Source organism: Athene cunicularia, assembly GCF_003259725.1.
Source record: "Athene cunicularia isolate RWA chromosome 3 unlocalized genomic scaffold, athCun1 chr3_part1, whole genome shotgun sequence".
NCBI lineage: Eukaryota > Metazoa > Chordata > Aves > Strigiformes > Strigidae > Athene > Athene cunicularia.
The window spans coordinates 7,948,421-7,970,753 of NW_020799097.1; the positions used below are offsets into that span (position 1 = coordinate 7,948,421).

The 22,333-nt window shown below is 35.4% G+C and overlaps 1 protein-coding gene across 3 annotated transcripts in view; it reads left to right on the forward strand.

The window, feature by feature from the left end:
- ATAD2B (ATPase family, AAA domain containing 2B) overlaps nt 1–22,333 on the forward strand; it is a 77,958-nt gene that overhangs the window by 41,503 nt on the left and 14,122 nt on the right. For 2 of the 3 annotated variants that reach the window (XM_026844992.1, XM_026844994.1), the window contains exons 18-24: nt 1,912–2,098; nt 2,774–2,959; nt 3,521–3,656; nt 3,966–4,162; nt 6,618–6,777; nt 10,504–10,626; nt 15,276–15,413. In XM_026844992.1, the coding sequence (XP_026700793.1) occupies nt 1,912–2,098; nt 2,774–2,959; nt 3,521–3,656; nt 3,966–4,162; nt 6,618–6,777; nt 10,504–10,626; nt 15,276–15,413 (1,127 nt within the window). The remainder of the gene's footprint in view (nt 1–1,911; nt 2,099–2,773; nt 2,960–3,520; nt 3,657–3,965; nt 4,163–6,617; nt 6,778–10,503; nt 10,627–15,275; nt 15,414–22,333) is intronic. The other variant, XM_026844993.1, reaches the window with a different exon arrangement.

Here is a 22,333-nt window from a genome sequence, read left to right on the forward strand (position 1 = left end):
TAAATGCATATACCCAAATAGATAAAACCATGGAATTCTTACATCAGGAGAGTAAACAGTAATGATATTTTGCTTTTGTGGTGGCAATAGTGTTCTGTAAAGAAATAAACATGTAAGTGTATGGACAAGAGTTTTTAGATATCTGAATGGTCTTAGGAAAGGTCACATCCCAGACACAGAAATCAGAAATATTTGGAAACAGACAGGTGTAGCTTAGAAGTAAGGATGTTAACAGTAATTCTGAATGTTAACAAGCCATTTTGATTAGAAAGATTAAGAACTGGTAAGAGAGGTTTGTAGGAATATTTTGGAAGGATTGTTTGCTTTTTCTTGGTCTAAAGTATTGTTGAGCTTCAGTGTATGCAGCTATGTGGATACATTATATAATTAAATGAATTCAGCATTTCTAACATCTTTTTTTCCCATTCTTTTTTCATGGAAAGTTTCAGGAAAATGGGAATTTAAAAATTGTGTGCGAAATTTGGATGAGTCTTTCCTGTATAAATTGAACTGGCTACAGTAATTATTGATAATACACTGACGTTTCTTTGCTTTGTATTAAGAACGGTTTTAGACGACTTCATGTGATGTGTTCTGCAGTGATTTTGCTAAATAAAGAAAAATGAAGTTAAGAAAACTGTTCAGTAGTAGCGATGTTTAGTAGAGCCATCTTGTGGAAAACCGCTAAAGTTTCTGTGCTGAAGAGTAATACCAGAACAGCATTTATGGAAATCCAAGCTTAAAAATAAAGATTTAAGTTCAAATAGTTTGAGGTACATAGTCAAGTATTTTAATGATGAATTTAAGATTTTGTTGTGAGATTAGGAGGGGGAACCCCAAACCAAACCAACTACAGTTGTGTGGATGTATATCTAAATAAAATAATCTTGAAGAGTATGTTTATTTTTTTTAAGTATGTAAGCCTGCCTTAATCTATCTTTTTGAGCATTTTTGATTGGTATCTGTGAGTGTAACCACCATCACCAGAACTGAAAAGGCAAAGGTCAGCTATTTTCATAGCGGTTACAAAATATTTAACCTGAAATAAAACCAGCCAGTCTTGTTCCACTGCCTGAACTGACTGATGTGCAGATAAAAGCGCCTTAATAAGAGAAAATGCAAATTAATTAAAATATTGTTTCATAATCAATTTATATAACTGGAAAATACTTTTAATGCAAGAATGTAATGATTCTCTCTTCACGTCTCATTCATCCCCAGAACAGGGCAAAAACCCCCCAGACAAAGACAGGCCCCCAAAAATCCTCATATTGGACTCCTTAGGGTTTCTTTTCAACAGGAAAAAACAAAATAAGTTTACCTTTGCAGCTTTTCCTTTAAAATTTTTCTTCTGTCTGGAGAGCTAAACAGAAGTGTATGAATATGCTAGAAGAGAAGATGAATAGTGATTTTATTCAGTCCTACTTCAGATCCTGTTTCTTAAAGAAATGAACTATTGAAATGTTAGGTGGTTCTTGGGTATTTTGGGTAGCACTTAAGGGATGAATGGATTGACCTGGGATTCCTGAGGCTACTGAAGAAATGCTTTAGTAGTTAGGACTGAACTAGATCCAATTAGACAGATAGCTTAACTGGAAGTCCATTAAGTCTTTTTATATGATCAAGGAATTGGTTTTAAATAAAGCAGTTACAATAAAAATTTTCATGCATATGTGCATAGCTGTACACAGATGAGTTTGAATTAAATTGTTGTGAAATCAAAGAACAGACAAAGCTGGAATTACTGAGACTTGGAATAGTGTTGAGGTATAGTAGAGTTAGTTGAATCCTTTTAGACTGAAACTATTCCCTATTACGGCAAGTCCTTTGGATTCTAAAATATCTTCTATATATCCATCCACTGGTAACATGGCATATTAATTGTATTTTATAATTATCATTGTGTTGCAGGTCAGCTTATCACCAGCCAACCTCTTACAGACCAAGATTACTGCTATCTGGAGAGAGAGGTTCGGGTCAGACTTCGCACCTTGCTCCAGCATTATTGCACACTCTTGAAAAATTCTCTGTACACAGGCTAGATCTGCCAGCACTTTATTCAGTCAGTGCCAAAACGCCTGAAGAATCATGTGCACAGGTGACACTTCAGATTCTCTTGTAACGAGTAAATTATGTAGTTCTGGAACAGATTAGTTGCATCAGTATGATGGCAGCTAACTGGAATGTAACTTAAAAGCCAGGTTTTCATAGGCTCCTTCTATTTTCATGTTTAAAAGAAAGGGGTCTCTAGAGGGCAATTGAGATTTCTCTGTTGGCTAGCTAGAGTAATTACATTTTTAACTTGCCCCCTCAGTCACATACCTAATGTCAAGTAAACTTAATCTAGGTATTTGGTTCCTGATTTACATTTTATTAGCTTGTGTATGAATTGGTGCGCAGTGGTTCTAGGTTCATTGACTTAAATTTAAATGTGTTTGGTTTCAAAAAAGCTTGTGGTGAATTTTGCATGGATTGCAAAGTAATTTAATTTTAATCTTAATTGTTCTGTCTTAGAAAGCTTTTAAAACATATGACAAGCAGTTGTTTTGTAGTCTCCCTAGCAGATTGACATAAAATAATTGAATGATACAGCTAACAATCACAAACACTTGTTTAGAAAGCCTTTATCTTTAGATAATTTTATTTTACTGAAACATTTGTATATAGAATACCACAATCTTGAGTTATTTTGTAGTCTATAGGAATTTAATTACTCATAAATGATAATAACAATTAGTTTCTTAGTTTAAATGCCACTGTTTCTTTTAATTAGATCTTTCGTGAAGCTCGAAGAACAGTACCAAGTATTGTTTACATGCCTCATATTGGTGATTGGTGGGAAGCTGTCAGTGAAACTGTGAGAGCTACTTTTCTAACTTTGCTGCAAGATATACCATCTTTCTCCCCTATATTTCTACTGTCTACCTCTGAGTCCATGTATAGTGAATTGCCTGAAGAGGTAAGTTTATTGTGGAAGGAGGCATTGTTAGGAACGTATGTGCTCTTCAGAATGCTTTGATCATATGAAAACATTCTGTTTTCAACGGTTTTCTAACTTAATTTAAAATATGTTAAACTGAAAGTGTAATATTAATTAAATGTTTGTAATTTTCTTTAATGAGGGTTGTACGTCCGTATTACCAATTTTCATAATCTCCATGCTACTTTGCTGAGAAGACAAAATTGTTCATTTTGTCAATTGTTCACTTTGACAAATTACTTCAGTATAATTAAATGCATATTTAGTCTAAAGGCCTAACGTGTTGCTTTACGTCTTCTGAGGCTCAGGATGGGGGAGAGGAGTTCCAATTTTTTTCCTGCAAGTTTAATTCTTACAGAAAATTCAGTGAGAATTACAAATGTTTGTTTTCCCTAGGCTGTGTACACAGCTTCTGGTAGAGTTTACTATCTTCTACCCTGTGGCTAATTTGGAAAATTTTGGCTAGTATTTTAATATGGTCACTAATCATGTATTTTTGAGTGGGAGATCAGTTTTCATATGGCTTTTTTTTTTTTTTAGGTGAAATGTATTTTCAGAATCCAGTATGAAGAGGTTTTTTATATTCAAAGACCAAGTGAAGAAGACAGATTGCGATTTTTCAAAGGGTTAATTCTTGATGAGGCAGCAATGCCACCACCAAGAAGGAAACAGGCTGGTAAACTAAGTTACAGTAAAACCAATAATAATGTGATCTGAATGTTTTATTTTGTGATTTTCCTTTTTCAAAAGGTGTGGGTAAATGTCAGTTAGTGTAATTAATTTTTGACAGTGTTAATCGGTGCCCAGAATAAATTTTGTGCATTACAGTTGTCAGCTTTGGAAAATGGAGAGCTGTGGGGTTAAGGGTGCAGTGATAGATCAATGAGGCAGATTACATATATAATGAAATTTAGAGTGGCATAATTGCAAGAGCCACTGTGTTGTTAGTATTTCCATTGTCTGACTTCTTGGTTTTTTTTCCTAGCTCTTCGTGCTCTGGAAGTTCTTCCTCTTGCACTGCCGTGTCCTGCCCGTGAGCTGTCAGAAGCAGAAAAGCAGCGAATGGAGGACCAGGAAGAGAACACATTGAGAGAGCTGCGGTTGTTTCTCAGGGACGTTACCAAGAGGCTGGCCACAGACAAACGCTTTAACATCTTCAGCAAACCGGTGGATATTGAAGAGGAAAAAAAAAAAAAAAAAAAAAAAAAAGGAAATAGATAAGTTAATAAGAAAAATAGATGTTTGATTCCAATCTAAAATGCTGATTTTTAGCTGATGAGATAGTCACAGCTTCAAGGAGTTGGAGCACGTTCGTTGGCTATACTGGTGACCTATTGAAAAACCTTGTGCATTCCTGTGAATTTTATAACTGAAATCAGCATTTAAAAATGCCATCACTCCTATCCCTACCAGTGCTCCTGAAATATCTGAAACCATAAATATAATTCTTTAATAAAAGCTTTTACAACACTGTAATCATAGGCATGATAATATTGGGAAAGTGATCTGTGTTCTGTAATGTATTCAGCATTAATAGTATTGTTGAATAATTTCAGCAGTAATGCTTGTGGATGCCATTAATCACAGATGGTAGCACATTATAAGGCATTAACTGGTCGATTATGGAGTGTGCACACCTAACTGATGAGACAGTTTGATCTGCAAATCTATTTTCAGGTGCTGCTATATGAATAGGATTGTGTTTGGTCTGACTTTGAGATTAGATGCTGGCCTGCTGCAAGCTAATTAAAAAAAATGCTTAATTGCTTCTGAAGAGAAACATCTCTTTTGGAAGACATGAAGAGATGAATATGGGACATTTTAAGTACAGCACTGTAAAAAGCAGATTTGCGTGTAAATTCCATGCAGGATGGAACAGGCATCTTCCGTGAGCCCATGCAGTGCTCTCTTAATTTGAGTTTTCCGTAGTGTTTGGTAGCTGACTGTTTTTTGAAAGACTGACAAGAGCTTTTTAATTTGGTAGGTTACAGTGTGAGCATACCCTGAGCACTACTTTTGTTTTGATTTTTATTATGAAACTGCTTAGGAGGTCCTTTATTGTAGGAACCTCTTCATATTTGTAGTAAAGGCAGTTTCATTGAACTTGCTGTCTAAACTTACGTGAATAAGGGCATGTAAAGAAAGAAGAAATTACCATCCTTGTTGTGTAGATGGAGAGTATTGAAATGTCAATTTTGTATTTAAAGACCTGCCAAAACCCCCGATAATATATCACAGCACTAAAAATTAAATGTAATCCTTTTTGTCTCACTTGGTGCATTTAAGCATAGACCTATCCTTTTCTACAGCAGCCTGTCTGCTTGACTTTGTTAGAAAATATGTTAGGTTTGTTCTACTCCTACTTATGTTGCGGAGAATGCTGATATGTGGTAAATCAGGGATTTTCCTGACTAATTCAGCAGCAATGTTTACAGTTTCCAATGAATAGTCTTTCTGATGATGTGCTAACAAGAAAAGGAAGCCTGTGGCTTGGCTTTCCAATCACTGAACCAATTATCATCGTGTTTCCATAGAGGGAGACAAAAAGAGAATTTTTGCAATTTTAATCTTTCATTATAAATTTCAGTGTGTATATTTAAGGAATTAGGCGATAGCCTGCTGTCCACTGGAGTAATGCATTAATGTCAGTTTACGTTGTAATATATTTTTGTATGAATGCCTACAGATACATTACTAAAAAAAAATTCTTATGGAGCCATTATGGCTTGATCTGAATATGTATTTAACTCTTCAGTATTTTGGCAGCCACCGTCATATGTGGGTGATTTCAAAAGAAGAAACACCTCCAAGTTTCTGAGGCTGCCAGTATTTTTAATTGTAATTTTAAACACACTGAAACATTAAAGTATAGGTTTTTTCCCTTGGAAGTAAATAACAAATTCATAGATTTTTTTTTTTTTTTTGTGAATGTTTTATAGCAGCTGTGCTAATGCCTTTGACTATCAAGCTTGAGACTCATATGGTATAATTAATTATGTTAAATACTTTTTAGTGTACCCTAGTGGTTGCTAGATCTCCAGTTATGAGCTAAGTTCATAGTAAACTGTGAACTATGACACAAGACTTTCTCTTTAGACTGACCTTCTGTACAGTCAGGCTAATGTCTTCAATCGATAAAACCTGACTTTTTTTGTTAAACGAGTGATTGAAGGAACTATTAAATAGAAGGTACTTAAAAACTGATAATTTGACTATTCAGGTTAAAAATAACCTTACCTACAAGGTGGACAAAATAGAGCTTCCCTAGTTTTTCCTAGGGTTTTGAGTTAGACTGATTGGTTTTGCCTTTCTAATGCAAGACAGTGTTATAAAACTATAAAAAAGATCAGTCTCAATAAAATTAAAAATTTATATTAAAATGTTTTGCCTCAAAAATACCATTAAAATAATTTTCAAAGAGAAATTGGTGAGCTGAAGAAAAAGTAGCCTTGGAAGTCCTGTGTTTTATTTAGTCTGATAAAACTTCTGTTTTCAACATAACATTTTGATTTCTAAAAAGATTTTAGCGTATTAGAGCTAAGCATGTGAAATGAATGAGTATAAAGATGTGTAATTTGCGATGTTCAGATGGAATGCATATGGTTCTGTGTCAGTTCTGTATGCTGTTTGTTTATAGGTTTCAGATTATCTTGAAGTTATCAAAGAGCCAATGGACCTATCAACAATAATAACCAAAATTGATAAACACAACTACTTAACAGCCAAGGATTTCCTAACAGATATTGACCTGATCTGCAGCAATGCATTGGAGTACAATCCAGATAAAGATCCTGGAGGTAAGGACCTGCTTTGTTTTGGCCTACCTAAACCGAAAAGCCTGGTACTTAATCACGTTTTCAGTTACTACTTGGGCATTTAAATAAACTAAGCCATGTGATAATTAGGATAACCAAGTCCTAAGGGTCTGTGCTTTTTAGTATTCTGAGGCATGTGGTGCGCTGGGGGACATTATAAGAGCAGAACTACAGCAGTCAGAGTTGCTTTCTAATAAATTACGTTTTGTGGTTCCTTTTCAAATTTGATAGCTCCTTTTCAGTGAATAGACTTTGTATATGCATCAAAACCCCAACGTAATTTGGAGAGCTCTGTAGAGAATCCTGTGAGCAATCTGACAGTGGCCTGCTTTATTTCCACGTCAGTTTAGAGCATGAAATTCACACACAGAAATTAAGAACTATGTATTTGGGGATAGAAATAAAACAGGAGAAATCATCAGACAAGGAAGTCAGTTGCGGCTGATTAAGAGAGATTAGAAGGTATTGTCTTGACAAAGTGTGATGGGATGCTTCCAATTAAAATGGAATTTGTAGACTGAAATGCACGTAAAAGCTGTTCGTGCTCAAAACTAAGGAAAGAACATCTTGTGTACTCTTTGCTAGGGCTGCCTTATAGTGTACATTACCGAAAGAAAACCTTTCAATTGGCAGCATTAAGACTTGTCAATAAAACAACAAGAATAAAATACCCTTTTAATGTAGGTGTATTTAAAATGTGTGATACTTGGAAATCTGGATCCATCTACAAATGTAGTCCAAGGTGTTAAAAAGTTTTTTATTGAATGTTATGAAATATTTTACTGGGTTAAAGCATGATTTTCCTGTACTTTTCTTGCTTCTCAAATTACTCATTTTCTTGTGGCATGTGCAAATGTCTTGTGTGTGGACTAGATACAGTGTAGTCTGGTCAAGTGATTACGCTTGTTTTTCACATTTGCTTTTTGAACTCATTGCTGGTTCATGGTTCATATCTGTGGAAAATAAACTTGGATTTCTTCAATTTATGATACATTTTGTTTTACAACTAAAAAAATAATCAGATAAAATACAGCAAAAATTTTTCTGTCTTCTTGATAACACACTTTTGAGGACTTCTAATATGTAATTGATGTGAATGAATCAAAGCCTTGATGGACACTTGGGGTTTGGAGTGTCTCTAAAGAGCACATGTTTAGAAGATGAGGACTAGGAGTATGAGACACAACTCCTGCACGCGATTGTCATATGTTTGCAACTTAGTGATGGACTTTGGGAAAATATTGCATTAATATGCACCATTTGTTCTCATTTTTAGGCCATTAGGGTCTGTGGGCTTGGTTGTTTAATTTAAGGTAATGTAGTCTGAAGAGGGTTTTTTTTAAGTTTTAGAGCAGGTGTTACAGCACCTATGATGTATAAGGTCAGATTTGCTCAGTATCATCATACAAGTTGGAGGTTCAGTGTGGCAGAAACAAAATAGTGAAGACAGCTTGGGACACGTTTAGTGGCAGTTTTCATTGAACTTGTCCAAAGAGAATGAGTCTTAAGAAATATATTTAGGGAACCAAAATAGGGAGATATAGATAGATAGATAGATAGATAGATAGATAGATAGATAGATATGTGTGTGTGTGTATTTTTTTTTTTTTTTCTTCTTCTTTTTTTTTTTCCTTGCCATTGGTACTGAGCTGGGAGAAATGCATCTGACTATTTCTAGGTTAAGTTTTGGATCGGAGTTTCCCATCAAGTAGGTAGTGAAAGATAGTTCTGTCCTCTGTGTTGTCAACAGCTGATGATGTATTGCTCTTCTGGCATGCAAGATTTCTTGAGCTGTTGTGTGAATACAGTGCTGAAACAGCACATCATGTCTATGTATGTAAGCATTACATGTGTTCAGATGCATTGACTGAATACTAACCTATAAATGCTTGCATTTAAAGCTGGGCATATATGCTTGCTTCTGCTTCATGATTGAATTTGCAGAAGAATAATACTGTAACTGCTTCTATCCTGTCCCTCAGTTGAAAAACAACCTGGTTTTACATGTAGTACAGATATTCAAAACTGGCCACTTTGTTTTGTTTTTTTTTCCCTGGTATAACGTATCTGAAATCTTATAGCAAAGTACAATAAGGTTGTGGTATGGTGGATTTTTTTTGTTGTTCTCTCTCATTGTTTGATCAGAAAATGGTCTTAAAGGCATGGAAACATAACCACTGTGTGTTACATATAATAGTATTTGCCTCTTTGAAGCACTGTGTATTGGAAAGTCTTGCCCATCACAGGATATGAGGAAAGTTGTAGTTCAATCAGATACTCTTGATTTGATTTTCTTCAAATGATTTGATTTTTTTCTTATTTTTTTCCCCTCTCTTTTTCTTTTGTGAGGGCATCTTAAATTTTATTATCTGACTAACTTTTTAAGGTCTAATATTGCAAAATTACATCTGCAAAAATGCAGTGTATTTTTTGTGATTATAAAATGCAATGCTTCACAATTATATGAGGGTAAATATTTCTAGTTTTTGGTTGATGTAAGTGGTAGTGAATTTCCCCAGAAAACATATGTAGGACTCATGTGAACTGGATACTGGATATTATTTTTCACTCAGCAGTTTTTCCAGCTGTAAAATTTGCTGCTTCTAGAATTATAAACCTTGTTTAATAAATGGTCACTGATATTTTCAATTGTTGTCTTTAGTGATTATTAAAACAGATTAAATCTGGTAGTTGTATAATATGTTGTAGACATTAATGTTGATGTTTGCTGCTGAAATACCTCCATCAGCTGGAAAAATTAATTCAGTATGGATGAATTGACAAATGAAATATGTCTGTACTAAAAGCAAACAATGAGTGTTGTAGGGTGCATTGTGAAGCAACATTCTAGACGTCAATCTCCACATACGGGCTTACTTATTAAGTTACAATAACGTTCCAAATTTCAACAGCTTTGGCGTAATTTCTATTGTGTATTTCAAAGGTATGGGAACTGGTCTTCTCTGAAAAAATGTTTTTTCATGAGTCACATTTCAGCTTCCAGTGTGGGCAATATTTTTTTGTCCTGTTCCCCAAGTAGAGATGAAAATGTAGCAAACTCAAAGCTTAACTTCTTGCTGTTTTTTCTCAATGGATTAAAATGAGAAATAGCTATTCAACATAAGTGATAAAGTAATCTGTTTTAGCACAATTTTGAATTTTCTAGCAGTTGTTAAATAAAAATTAAGCAATAATTTAAGGTTAAAAAAAACCAACAGGGGAGGAATATAAGCAAGCCAGGTCTACCTCACAGTTTCAGGAGACGTCCAGTAAGATTTTGCAGGGAGTATAATTGTATGAATGTTCCTAGACCCCAGTGAGTAATTTTAATTCCTGGACAAGTCTCTTGTTACTTTTGGGACTCTCTGCACTGTACTCTGTTATACTGTGTAGTTCTGCCTGTAGAACCTAGTACACTCGCTGATTCTCGCAAGTTTCTAAGGATTTCAGGTTGATTTAGGTGTGTTCATCATTCACTGTTTGTGTTTGCTTATAAATGCCACTATTGATTAAAGTAACAATTTGTACTTCTGAGCTGTATCTCTTAAATAGCAGAGTTGTGAATTTTGAGTTGCTGTGGTATTGATCCATTTATATTTTCATACATTTATACTATTTTCCAGTTACTTCTGTTTATATCAGTGTTGTAATATACAACAATTTATGTAATTATGATAAAATTAACAAGTGTGCTGTCTTACTTTCTAGATAAAATAATTAGACATAGAGCTTGTACTTTGAAGGACACTGCTCATGCTATAATTGCTGCTGAACTGGATCCAGAATTTAATAAGATGTGTGAAGAAATCAAGGAAGCAAGAAGAAAAAGAGGTATGTTAACCTCATTTATTGTAATGTATATGGGATAGAAAACAGAATTTACAAAATGTTCATCTAAAGATTTAAGATGAAATACAGAATGCCTGTCAGACTCACGCAGTGCATGTTAAAGGACAACTGAGTTTGAAACTTGTCTACTTTTTCCAGCTACGTGTGCTGGTCCAGTAAGACACCATCCATCTTTACAAAAGAAGGATGCACTGCATGTTGGTACAAAAAGTATTGTAGAACATGATGAACAGATAAATGTTGGGAATACTGTGCTAACTGAAGATGTGGTGAAACCAGAGCTGTATTCTAAAAATGTCACGTAGTGCAGTGCAATAACAATTATGATTATGGAGAATGGCATTTAAAACAGTGGATTTTCAGTTATTCCTGGTGTGCACAAGTGTTACCTTTTGATGTTAATGGTTTGATTAAGAAACAACTATTACATCCACATTGAGGGAGGCATGATAGTGACATTCTGATAGTCCAGGAAATACAGTCCCCTACGTTGGAGGACATCACTGACTTGGTTTTTGTTTGAATTAGTGCAGGTATTTTAAACTTGTAGTTCATAGACCTCCCAAGTCTGTGGACAGCTTCTAAAGTGACCAGAAAAGGTAAACAAAAGCCCAAACATATTCCCAGTATGGGAACAGGGCTCTGTTTACATGAAAAATTCTCTACTTCCGTGGAGAATTTTTCAAGTTCTGAAAATTGAAAAAGGTTGAAAACCACTGAACTATAATGTTAGAACAAAATTTCACACTGATTTGGAAATTGCAGATATCAGTAATTCCAGTTTTGCCTTGGCCAGTTGTTGCCTGCTTTGCCTCATTTTTTTGTAAAAAGTTGCATTACTTGATTTCTAGGTGGAATTTGGTCTTATAGCTGCTGGTTCTTGAAATACTTCTATTGATAGATAGAAGAACCTTTATTAATGAATTTCTTTGAACTATGCAAGAATCTGTAGGCTTTCTGTTCAGGTTTAAATGGATACAGTTCCTTTTATTTTCTCATTCAGTCATGCATTTTTTTTGTCTAATTCTGTACAAGCTTCCAATATGTGTCTTGAATTGTGAATAAGAGAACCATTTGTAATTCACTGTGGTTGTAAAATAGAACTAATACAATGCCTTCATTTCTCCTCTGTACTTTTCTATTAGAAGTATAAGAATATTCAGAATTCTGGCCTTAGTGTCATGCTGTGAGCTATGCTCAGTTAATTATCCATTATGAATCCCCCATGATTGTTAAAGGTTATTGCTTCCGAGGTTAAAGTAGCAGTTTGTAAGAGCTCTTTGTTACAGAGAGTGACTGTATAGCTTGTAAGTCCCTCCTTGCAAGTCTCCCAGGAGCTAACTGGAATGCTGCCCTTCTTTTTGTGGCAGTGACCAAGTAATATATATTTCTGGGGGCAAAACCTGCAGACCCTATTGAAAGAGGTGGGTTTTCAGAAGTCATCGTTAAGGCTGATTGTGTCATGCAATGAACTTCTTTAATCAGAAAAAGAAGATACTATTGGGAGTCAGATGCTGCTTAGTGGACCTTCAGATATAGGTAGGTGACTACTAGTACTGGTTGGTTGAAAGTGACAACAGCTCACATACCATGATGGACAAATTTCAAAGTGCATTCTATGCATTGACCTGGAAAATGCTACACTGTCACAGATACCTGCAAGCCACATTTCAAAGATGCTCATGCTTTTGGACCACATTGTTGTGGTTTCAGGAACAAATAAGTTCTGTATTTGGTCCAGCTGTAGAGTGTGGAAGGCTAAGACTACTGGATTAGCAAGGACAGAAGATTTGGAATGCATGGCAGAAGCTGTGTTAGATTAACTGGTTATGAATGAAGAAAACATTATCAAGGTCTTGAGGTCTGAGGAAACATCATGCTATAAAGCAAGCACAAGAGGTTGCCCTATCCCTGGATCAGGAGTTGTGTCAGAGATGGTGTTATAGAACATCAAGAAGACAACACTTCAGGCAACGTAGTCTTGGCACTGGTAATTGTAATTAATGGAATGGATGTGAATGGTGATCAACCTTGCCATTACTCCCGTTTTGCTCTACAGATTATGCTCAGTAAGACAGCAGATCAGCGAAATCACAGTGCATCTGCTGGTCTGGACTTTGACATATACCCTGTTTTGGAACATTTTGGACAAGGGATGACAAAGGCATATACTTGCATTTTCTTCTTTTAATTGGATGTCCACAAGGTTATTAAGGGATTTCTGGTTTCTTCTTTGAATTGATTACCAGATGGTCAGGTATAGAAATGACCCTCAGATCCTCCTTCTTCCCCTCTGCTTCATAATAAGAGTAAGTTTTGAAATAATGGATTGTTTCAATGAGGAAATACTTGAGAAAAAACGCATAAACAGTATAAGATGTGTCTTCTGCTGTCCAAAAGCTTTGTGCAACTGGTTTCTTAAATGCAAGGGTTGTTGCTTATACCAGGCTGTTTGCTTGAGTGGAGCTACCCAATGAAATCATGCTGAATCAAGCAGCCAACCTTGTTGCCTGACTAGTGTATGAGTGGTGGGGAATTGAACCCTTAAGTACTGCTTCCTAATATCAACAAGAGATGTCCAAGAAAGGTCTTAAATGAATGTTGAGACTGAAGTCACAGTGAGTGTGCTGCAGTGTCTGATGCAGACTCTTTCTTCAGCTCAGAGTACCCTAAACTACCCTCTTCGTCTTGCTTTAAACGTGCCAGACAGTCTGATGGAGAAAAAGAAAAAAAACAACATTCAGTGTCCACATTTCTCTGCGTATTTTTCTGGACTCATCTTGATAAAGGATCCTACCTTCAAGGCTTATCAGAGTTAAAATTCTTAGCTTGCCAACAGGACTCTTGTGAAGGAAGGGCAGTAATGCACACAGCGGGCTATGGAGAAAAGAAAGACCAAGTTTATAATGAGAATCTACTAGTGGTTCTTGGGCTGAATATAAAACTTGTACAAATACTTCCTCAGAAGAGGTCACGGTAGTGTTGCAGTCACAGATTGAGTCAAAATGGGTGGCTGTGGCCATCGGAATGGAAATTTGTCTTCTGACAAAAACAACGTGCCCCGTACTTAGGTAGATCTTGGGCAATATTATCATGGCTAAATTTGGAGAGACTTCAACATTCAACAGGAGATTTGGATGGAATCAAGCAAGCTGATCTGCATGAGGCTTCTAATAGATTCTCTGGAAATGTTATCAAGTCTTTCTGTCTGGAATCACAGAGGAGTTTGGAAGGCAAGTGACACATACTGTCGGCTTTTTAATCTTTACCCAGTTAAAAAAGACATTGATTTTCTGAATTGTGCCATGTATTAGCTCTTAATTTATTTCCAGGATACTGAAGGTGAGGATTAAGGCTAAAAAGCTGCATATCCATTTTCTTCACAATTCTCTCGGCAAGTTATTTAGCAGTCTTGCGTAGTTTTAAAATGGAAGGTATTTTCTGCATCACTTTCTTTTCCCACAATTTTTGTGTTTTTTTTGACAGATCTGCCATTTCTATTTAGTAGCGAGACTGGTGACCAATCTCCAAAAAAGTACTGCAGTGTAGCAAATAATAAACTGTGTAATAAAATCAGTATCTCGGTTAAACTAGAATTTCTTGTTCTCGTGTTACTGAAATGAGGTGCTGTTGAAAGACTAAATCTAGGGATAACAGTTCCAAACTGGTAAATTACAAAAATATATATACTAGATTATTGGAACTTGCAGCTTCTTTTTGAAACCAGCAGATAGAAAGGTAGAAGTGGTGGATTCTTCGAGTAATGAAATATGCCTGATATGCAGTTGAAAAATACTTGTAATAGTACCTAGAAACTTACGCTGTAACTATTAAATGTTAGGTGGGAGTTCCTTTGTGAATCTTTTAATTTCTGCATCCATCAGTTTTAGAGCTTCTTGTCAGCTCTTGATCACTTGGTTCTGGTTACTATTGGAGACATGGTATGACATTTTGAAGACTGTTGTAGTGAATAGATAGGAAATTCTAATTCACAAATATGAAACTTCAGAGATTTTTTTTTTCTGTCTTTAAAATGTGCTTACCCAATATGAAAGTTTGCATTTTTAGAATTTAATTAAAATCCCTGTGAAATAGTAGAAGCTGAGATGAACATTATATCACAGAAAGCAAACCAGACTTTTTGTTAGAAGCAGAATTGCATTTATCTTAATCCAAGAGCTGATATTCACTCTGAAATAGATCCATCTTACATAATATAGATCATGATGACAATACAATGTTTATTCAGATACTCAATATGGCATACAACGCCATTATGAATTGCCACTTATTTTAAATCATCTGCTTAAAATTAGGAAAAATTGAAAATGTCAATAAGGATGTGCTTTATTGAGGAAATATGGATAGGAGAGTGCAATCTTTGGGGACCCAAGTGTGAGAGACAGTTGTATTTTTCTAAGCTGTCAGAGATGACAGTTTTAAGACCATGAAACCAGTAAGTTATTTTGTCAGTAGGAAACAAATAGTTTTGATTCTAATCTTTGTTTTGAATGTCCAGCTAAATATTAATTGATGTGTTCTTACTGCAGCATCATATTCCAAGTTTCTTCCAAAATTAGTTTTATGCAGCTTGGTTTATTTAAATAGGTATGGTTATTTTCTGTATGCAGGTTTATCAGTAACAGCAGAACAAATAAATCCTCATGGTTCTACTGTACGGAAAACAGAAACTAGAGTTGAAGAGGCTTTTCGGAACAAACAAAAACCCACAATGGCAGTATGGCCCAACTCTGCGAATAAATGTGCATGTGAGTACCTTGGGTGGTAATTGTGCAAAATTAGAGATACTTCCAATGGCAGACATTTCAAATGTGTCTCTACTGCTGTTTACGATTTATTTCCAGAAGTTATTTTAGGCGTGAAATGCATGGAACTTTAGGAAATACTCTTTTCTGACTACGTGAAATCTCTGCCCAAGAAGTTGTAAAGAAGCAGGATTTCTGTTTTTATGATAAGGAATAACTGTTTTCTAATGTAATATTAGTATTATATTTTTCTTTGTAAAAGATTGCTTTCCATGTAACACAACTCTGATCCAATGAGAAGATTCCTTTTATCCATTTGATGAGTGTTAAGATTTGTTTACTCTGTGTATTCACAGGTACATACCTACATGCTGCTTTATACTCTCTCACGTGCACTATAGTTACACACTTCCTGTCTTCAATACATCAATTCAATACAGCAATTCTAGTATCATGCTAAGAGTTAGAAAAGAGTTTACAAATTTAACTGTATTTTCCTTTATGGCACCTAGTTTTCAATAGTCAGTACCCATTACTGGAGGATGTTAAGATACCCTTGCTGCAGCCTACTGGATTAGTCCAATGAAGTGATCAAAATATATAGAATTATGAGGAGTGACTGTGGTGTAGGTAATCAGAGGCAATGATAATTATTTTCAAGAGGTAAGTTGATTAGAACAGGTTAAATACACAACAGATTTTGGTTATAAACAAAATAAAGACGATAAGAGAAAGTGAGTATGAGGGAGATACTGCTATTTGTGCATGGCTTTCCTGTTGAAGATGTGGAATCCACTATTAACGTATTACTAATAGCACTACCATTATATTATTAATAGCATTATCAATTATTGCTTAACAGGAAAACTGATAGATGGAAGCTGACAAATTTTTATTGGTCTTTATGATCTCCTTCATGGTGCTTTTCCTTCATGAGAAAGAGTTCTCTAGGCATGGTGATAACTGCCCAGAGATGAAAACTGTTTATATATGAATGATAGTGTTGATGTGAAATAGTTTAATTAATTAGAGGTGTATGGTTTTATTTCCTGAAGCAGTAATTTCTTCCGTTAAAGGAATTAAAGTCAATCACACAGAGTTATGGCTTGAATAAATTGTTACATAATAAATTGATGACGTGGATTCAAGCTGTTCTTTATTCATTTGGCAGCTCACGCAAAAACAGAGTAGGGAAGGAATTCTCAATTTATTTTTTTTTTAGTTTCTTATGAAATCTGAGATGGAGATTCTCACTCTGGCTGATCTACAGAGCACATTGCTGGCTTTGCGTGCTGTGCAGCAGACGGTAGGGCTTACAGACCTCCAAGCCAGACTTCTCTTGGGAAGAGAGATAGCAGTCATTACTGGTGATTTATATAAAAGAGGCTTTGGTACCTCTGCTCTCTTCTCCACCTAATGTTGTAGATGCAGTGGCAGTTGTTTGAAGACTAGAACCGTTAACTGCAGGAAACTGCAAGCATTTCTGCATGTAAATAAAAAAGAAGTTAATGTTAAGGCACTGTTCCTGCTAGTGTTTTGGTGATTTAGGTTGGAAGGAAAGAAAATTTGAGACTTAGTGGTGTTTGGGACTATGATCAAATGAAAATCTGCCTTTTAAGGCTGAGTGTGGGAAATATAACTAGTCCGGGAGGGATGTAATGCACCTATAGTAATCAAGAAAGAGAACTAGGAGTTGATGAGCAAGAAATCTGCAGAAGGGATTCAAGTAGTACATGGGCACAATTAAAGATTGATGTGGTAAGTTCAGTAGAGACTAGAAACTAGAAATAGAAACAGTCTTAAAAGGATGTTTGGAGGAAGGAGCTAGATAGGGTAAGGTGAGAGTAGGACTGAGCAGATTGTGGGGAGCTTGAATATCAGCCAATTATATGGTGGATTGTGTTTGTATAAATGGAGGAAACAAGTTTAGAGAAGGGATTTCTGAACAGAGATAATTTTAGAGGTAGAGTGGGAATTTTTTTATTGTCAAGAACTAAAGATTTTTTTTTTAAAGACTAAAATGTATTACACAGGCAGAGTAACAAGGACAGTGATTCATGTATTTTAATTTCACAGGATAAAACCAGTACTTTCCAATTAATAATTCTGAAAATTTTCTATTTTTTTTCTGCTATTTGAACTTGAATTAATTTGTTTCTAAGGAAAAATTACCATTATTTTCCTGATTAAATTACTTTTTTAGGAGCTTTGTTTACAGTATTTTAGAAAATAGCTGCAGTACTTGAGAACTCTAAAGGAAATCATTGTCAGGCATCTTCTCTAAAAACAGAGTGGGCTACAGACAGTGCAGCAGCCTTGCCCAATTTAAAGTCTTGTTTACTGTCCGGGACTAGTACAATAGAGAACAAGAGTTAGTTTATCATGTGTTGTTTGTTTTCTGAGGTTATGTGTTTTGTATGAAACTTTACTTAGTTTTTTATTTACCTATTATTTCGTGATTTATTTACTTTGTCTAATGTATTTTAGTTTTTTTTAAAAAATACATGATTAGACCAGATGGACTATCAGAGACATGGCACAAAGTAGTTGTTTTATTTGAAGGCATGTTCCTGAGTTAACCTACACGTCCATTTCCCTTGTTGAATCCACATGTGGTGGATTGTGTTTCACAGTATAGATAGATGATTTTTAAAAGTATTGCATTACCAGAATTTGCTGAAAATCCATTTGGGAGAGTTCTGCCACAAATAATTTAAGTATTTATGTATTGACTGTATATTTTGGGAGAAGTGCAAGTGTTCTGGTAGGATCTTAGAATGGGACATAGGTTGAAAGCCTGATATAAGTAGTTGTATGAGCATAGAATCACGAAATTGCTGCAGTTGTAAGGAATCTCTGGAGATCATCTAGTCCAACTCCCCTGCTCCTAGCTGGTTGCTCAAGGCTGTGTCACTTTGTGCTTTGAATATCTGTAAGAATGGAGGCTCCTCAACGTGCCTGGGAAACCTGTTTGAGTGCTTGACCAGTCTCAGTAATTTCTTTTTCTTAATTTTGGTTTAATGTCTTGTATTTCAATCTGTGCCCATTACCTCTTGTCACTGGGCACCGATGAGAAGCATCTTGTTTCGCCTTTGTATGTACGTATGTGGAAAAGGAAACTATGAGCAATGTGCAGTTTGGTGTTTCTGGTAAATTAATCATTGCTAAGTGGTTTGCATACACATTAGTGCATAAAACATTAGCATCTCTTTTAATTATTGGGATGCTGTATAGTAAAACTTTGTCTTACTGCTCTGTTTTGCCAGTAGATGGAGTATGATGCATATTATTTTACTGTCTTGCAGTTGCTTGCTTTAGTGTTACATATAAAGAAACTGTATGGGGAAGATTTGGGTTTACTTTTTTTTTTTTTTAGTATTTAATGATAGTATATTGTAGTGATACACTGCAAATTTTATGTTTTCATCATAGACATGTCTTTTATACCACATGATAAATATGATAGCTGTGAGAATGGCATTTGGAGAAAGTAAAAAATTAAAATATTGTGTGTTATGTAAAGGATTAAAAATATAAGTTTCATATAAAAGTAGTCCTATGAAATGTGAAGTAAACACACCACAAACTTTTCCCAATAACTGCATTGATTAGTGTTTCCTGTAGAAAGAACTGTAGGGAGATTAAGCAAGGATTAAAAAAGCTGCTACAGAACATCTAGTTCCTAAATAAATAATACTTCGTGCACCTTTTTGTGGTGCCCATCCCCACCCCCAGTGATCTGGTGATCTTTGCTGTCATATGAAACTATACTGCTTCATCGTGAAAAGGAGGTTTTGTCTGTAATTCTAGGATTGTTTTGACAGAAGTATTTTTTAGAAAGATTTTTAGGAGGTCTTTCATTTATAATCTTTCTCAGAAACCATTTTATTCTCAGTCTCTGTCTGATTTTCATCTGTTTAGAGTTCTTTGAGCTCTCTGCTACACTGGTGTCAGTAATTGCTCTACTTTAGACGTTCATATGACTGCAGTAATGCCTTATCAAAGGATGTGGCAGACCAGATGCCATATGGTTTTCATTATTTTAACTATTTTCTGCCTTTTGGACTAGTTCTGAATTTGGATTCAGAATTTAGATTCTGCCCTATTAACAGTTATCCAGATGCTAACACTAATCCTAGTAGCTGTTGTTTTGTCACAAATCCTATACTTGCTACTGTTTTCTTTTCTCTTCCTGCTCTCCAGATTCGACTTGGATTAATTCTCACTTGAGATGGAGACAAGTACTGTAACTTGACAAACACCATTAAAATTTCTTTTCTGGAATTTGAGGTTGTCTTACTCAGAGCTGAGACAACTGTTTCTCTTTGCTTCTTTATAATTTTGTTCTGGGTAGTGTAGTAGTTGGCATCCCGGATGGAGAATAGTTTGATCTCCTGTATCTGATATTTCAACCAGAAACATTAAAAGAAGCTGCAAACATTTGAGAAATAAAAAATATTTTTTAATGCCTGATTTTGAAGGAAATACCAACTTAGCTGATTCTGAGTTGGTTAACAGTTCTTTTGAAACCTATAGGCTTTGTAATTCTTCTAATTTAAAATGCCACCTAGTGAATTTATGGGAGTTCTAATAAATTCTGACTACCTATTCTTTTTTGGGATCCCATCAAACTTTTGGACTCAGTAATATCTAGTGGCAAATATTTTGTTTTTTATCACTATTAAATGCCTGCCTCTTGAATTAATCAAATGTCTTTTTTCTCTGACAGAGGGCAAAGAGAGTCTACAATTTACCTGATCAGTGACTTTTTTTAATATTCTTTTGTTACTGATTTCCTTTCTAACTCCATAATGCAAGATTACTCATCCTCTTTAAGAAGTTTTTTCTGAAAGCATTATCACTACCTTTCTTACGGTAAAAAGAGATACTTTTTAGAAAAATATTTTTTTAAATGAGTTCTAAAATAGTTTTCTTTAAATGGTGCGCACAAGTGACGTAGTAAACATTTTTTTAGACCTTTTGATATATCTTACTCCTTCCTCTCTTTTGAAAACTGTGGCAATGTTTTCTTTAAATTGTTTAAAGACTTGGTGTAAAGATTCTGTCTGTAGAAGCTGTTGATTTTCTTGTGATTATTACCTGTTTTTGAACTGCAGTTTTCTTTGTAATTTTTTAAAACATTTTGCCTCCTTGACCCGGAAACCAGGCAGCAGTCATGAGCCTTTCAGATACGTGATATGAATGAATGTTGTAAACTCTATTTAATGTAATCTTAAATTAAAGAGTGGGAGCCTCTTCTCTGCTTGTGAAGTTGCAGGAGAACCTTGTGTTTGTTCATGCCTCTCTTGCACCAGGTAGTGTCATTCAGTAGTCCTTAAGAGCCAACTGAACATACCAAAAATAAATATAGCTGTAGTAGTTGCTACTGTACAAAGCTACTCAGCAGATGAAGGATCAGCAGATCTACGGAGGTGGAAAGTCTAAAAATGATTTCCACAGGTGATATTAATCAGATTGTCTCTTGACTTCACTTTTCTCTTTAATTCTTCTATGTGACTGTCTTGTCATGTACTTACACTAACATAATTACTCTGATTTTATGTAAATTATATTTTTAGATTGATTTCCCAAGAAAATACCTGTGCTCTTTGCCCATATCTGCTCCCATAATAACTTCTGAATCATTTATCTGGGTTCAGACAGATTTGAAAGGAGTTGAGAACTGAAAGATTATATTCCTGTAGATTCTGTGAAAATGGGTAGCTGGATAAATCAACACAACTACTGAAGGAAAAGTTGAAGGTGGTAGTTACTCTTCTGCCTTTTCTTGTTAACTGATCAGTTAAAACGCTGTATTGCCCAGGCATGACATGCAGACCTCAGATGTGTAGAATTATCTTGTATCCAGTTCAGCTGAGGTGGGGAGGGATAGAAGATACTGAGAGATTTTTGTGAGAAATACTGTGAAGATCTTGAGTTGAGAGCATTGTAGTGCTTGATAGGGGAAAACAGTTGACTAGGGGGAGAAAATGCTGGGTATACTGCAGCCAAGATTTTTCTTGGAAACATGCTTCATCCTGCTTATGGAACTTGACAACTCCTTATTGAGCAGAAGTACCCAAGTTCTTCAAATATTTGTTTATATAACATAAACTGTTACATATACTGATGAAGATCATAAATATGTTAAGCTGTTGCACACAGTTTTTTTAACATATCTGTCAGGTTTGTGCCTTGAATGCCTTCCATCTAGGTGAAGAATATGACATGTCTTTCGGGGCTAGTTCCACAGTCACTTCAATCTGGTCAAACTGCAGGTTACTAAAGGTGCTGTCTTGCCTTTTCACTGGTTGCATATTCCCACCATCTCCCCTGTGCCAGCACTGTCATTCATGAGTTGGAAAGCTCAACCAAAGATGTTGAAAACTAACCCAGAAAAAAAAACATAACATTTCATACAGATTTAGTTCCCTTATCTGTTTTACTGCAGGAACAGTCGTGCAGCAGCCACAAATGAGGTAGTGGAAATGCTATAGCTGGCTTTGGAGGGAGAAATGGCTTTGTCTGTTAGTGGAAGCTGGCACCTCATTTTGCTTTTTAAGCCATTGTGGAACTGTGCTCTGTTCTTTCTTGCTGCTTATCTCTGACTGCAGTTTGGGACTTTGTGACTAAAACTCCATAGACTTTCAAGTGGACTATTCAGTGCCCCTTGGTAAGGAATGCTGAGCTACTGGAAGCAGCTAAATTACTGTGGCAGATATATAGATGTCCTGGATGCTGCATAAGAGAGTGTAAATTGCTGGTAATAAGTGCTTTCTCAAGGCTTTGAGTTACTTTACACACAAGACATCAGAAAGAAGTTTAGGGTTTTGATCATGGAAGAAAAACTTAAAACATGTGCATTGCTTCAAGTAGTTCTTGATGATACTGCAGACACAAAATCTAGATCCATGGTGATCTTG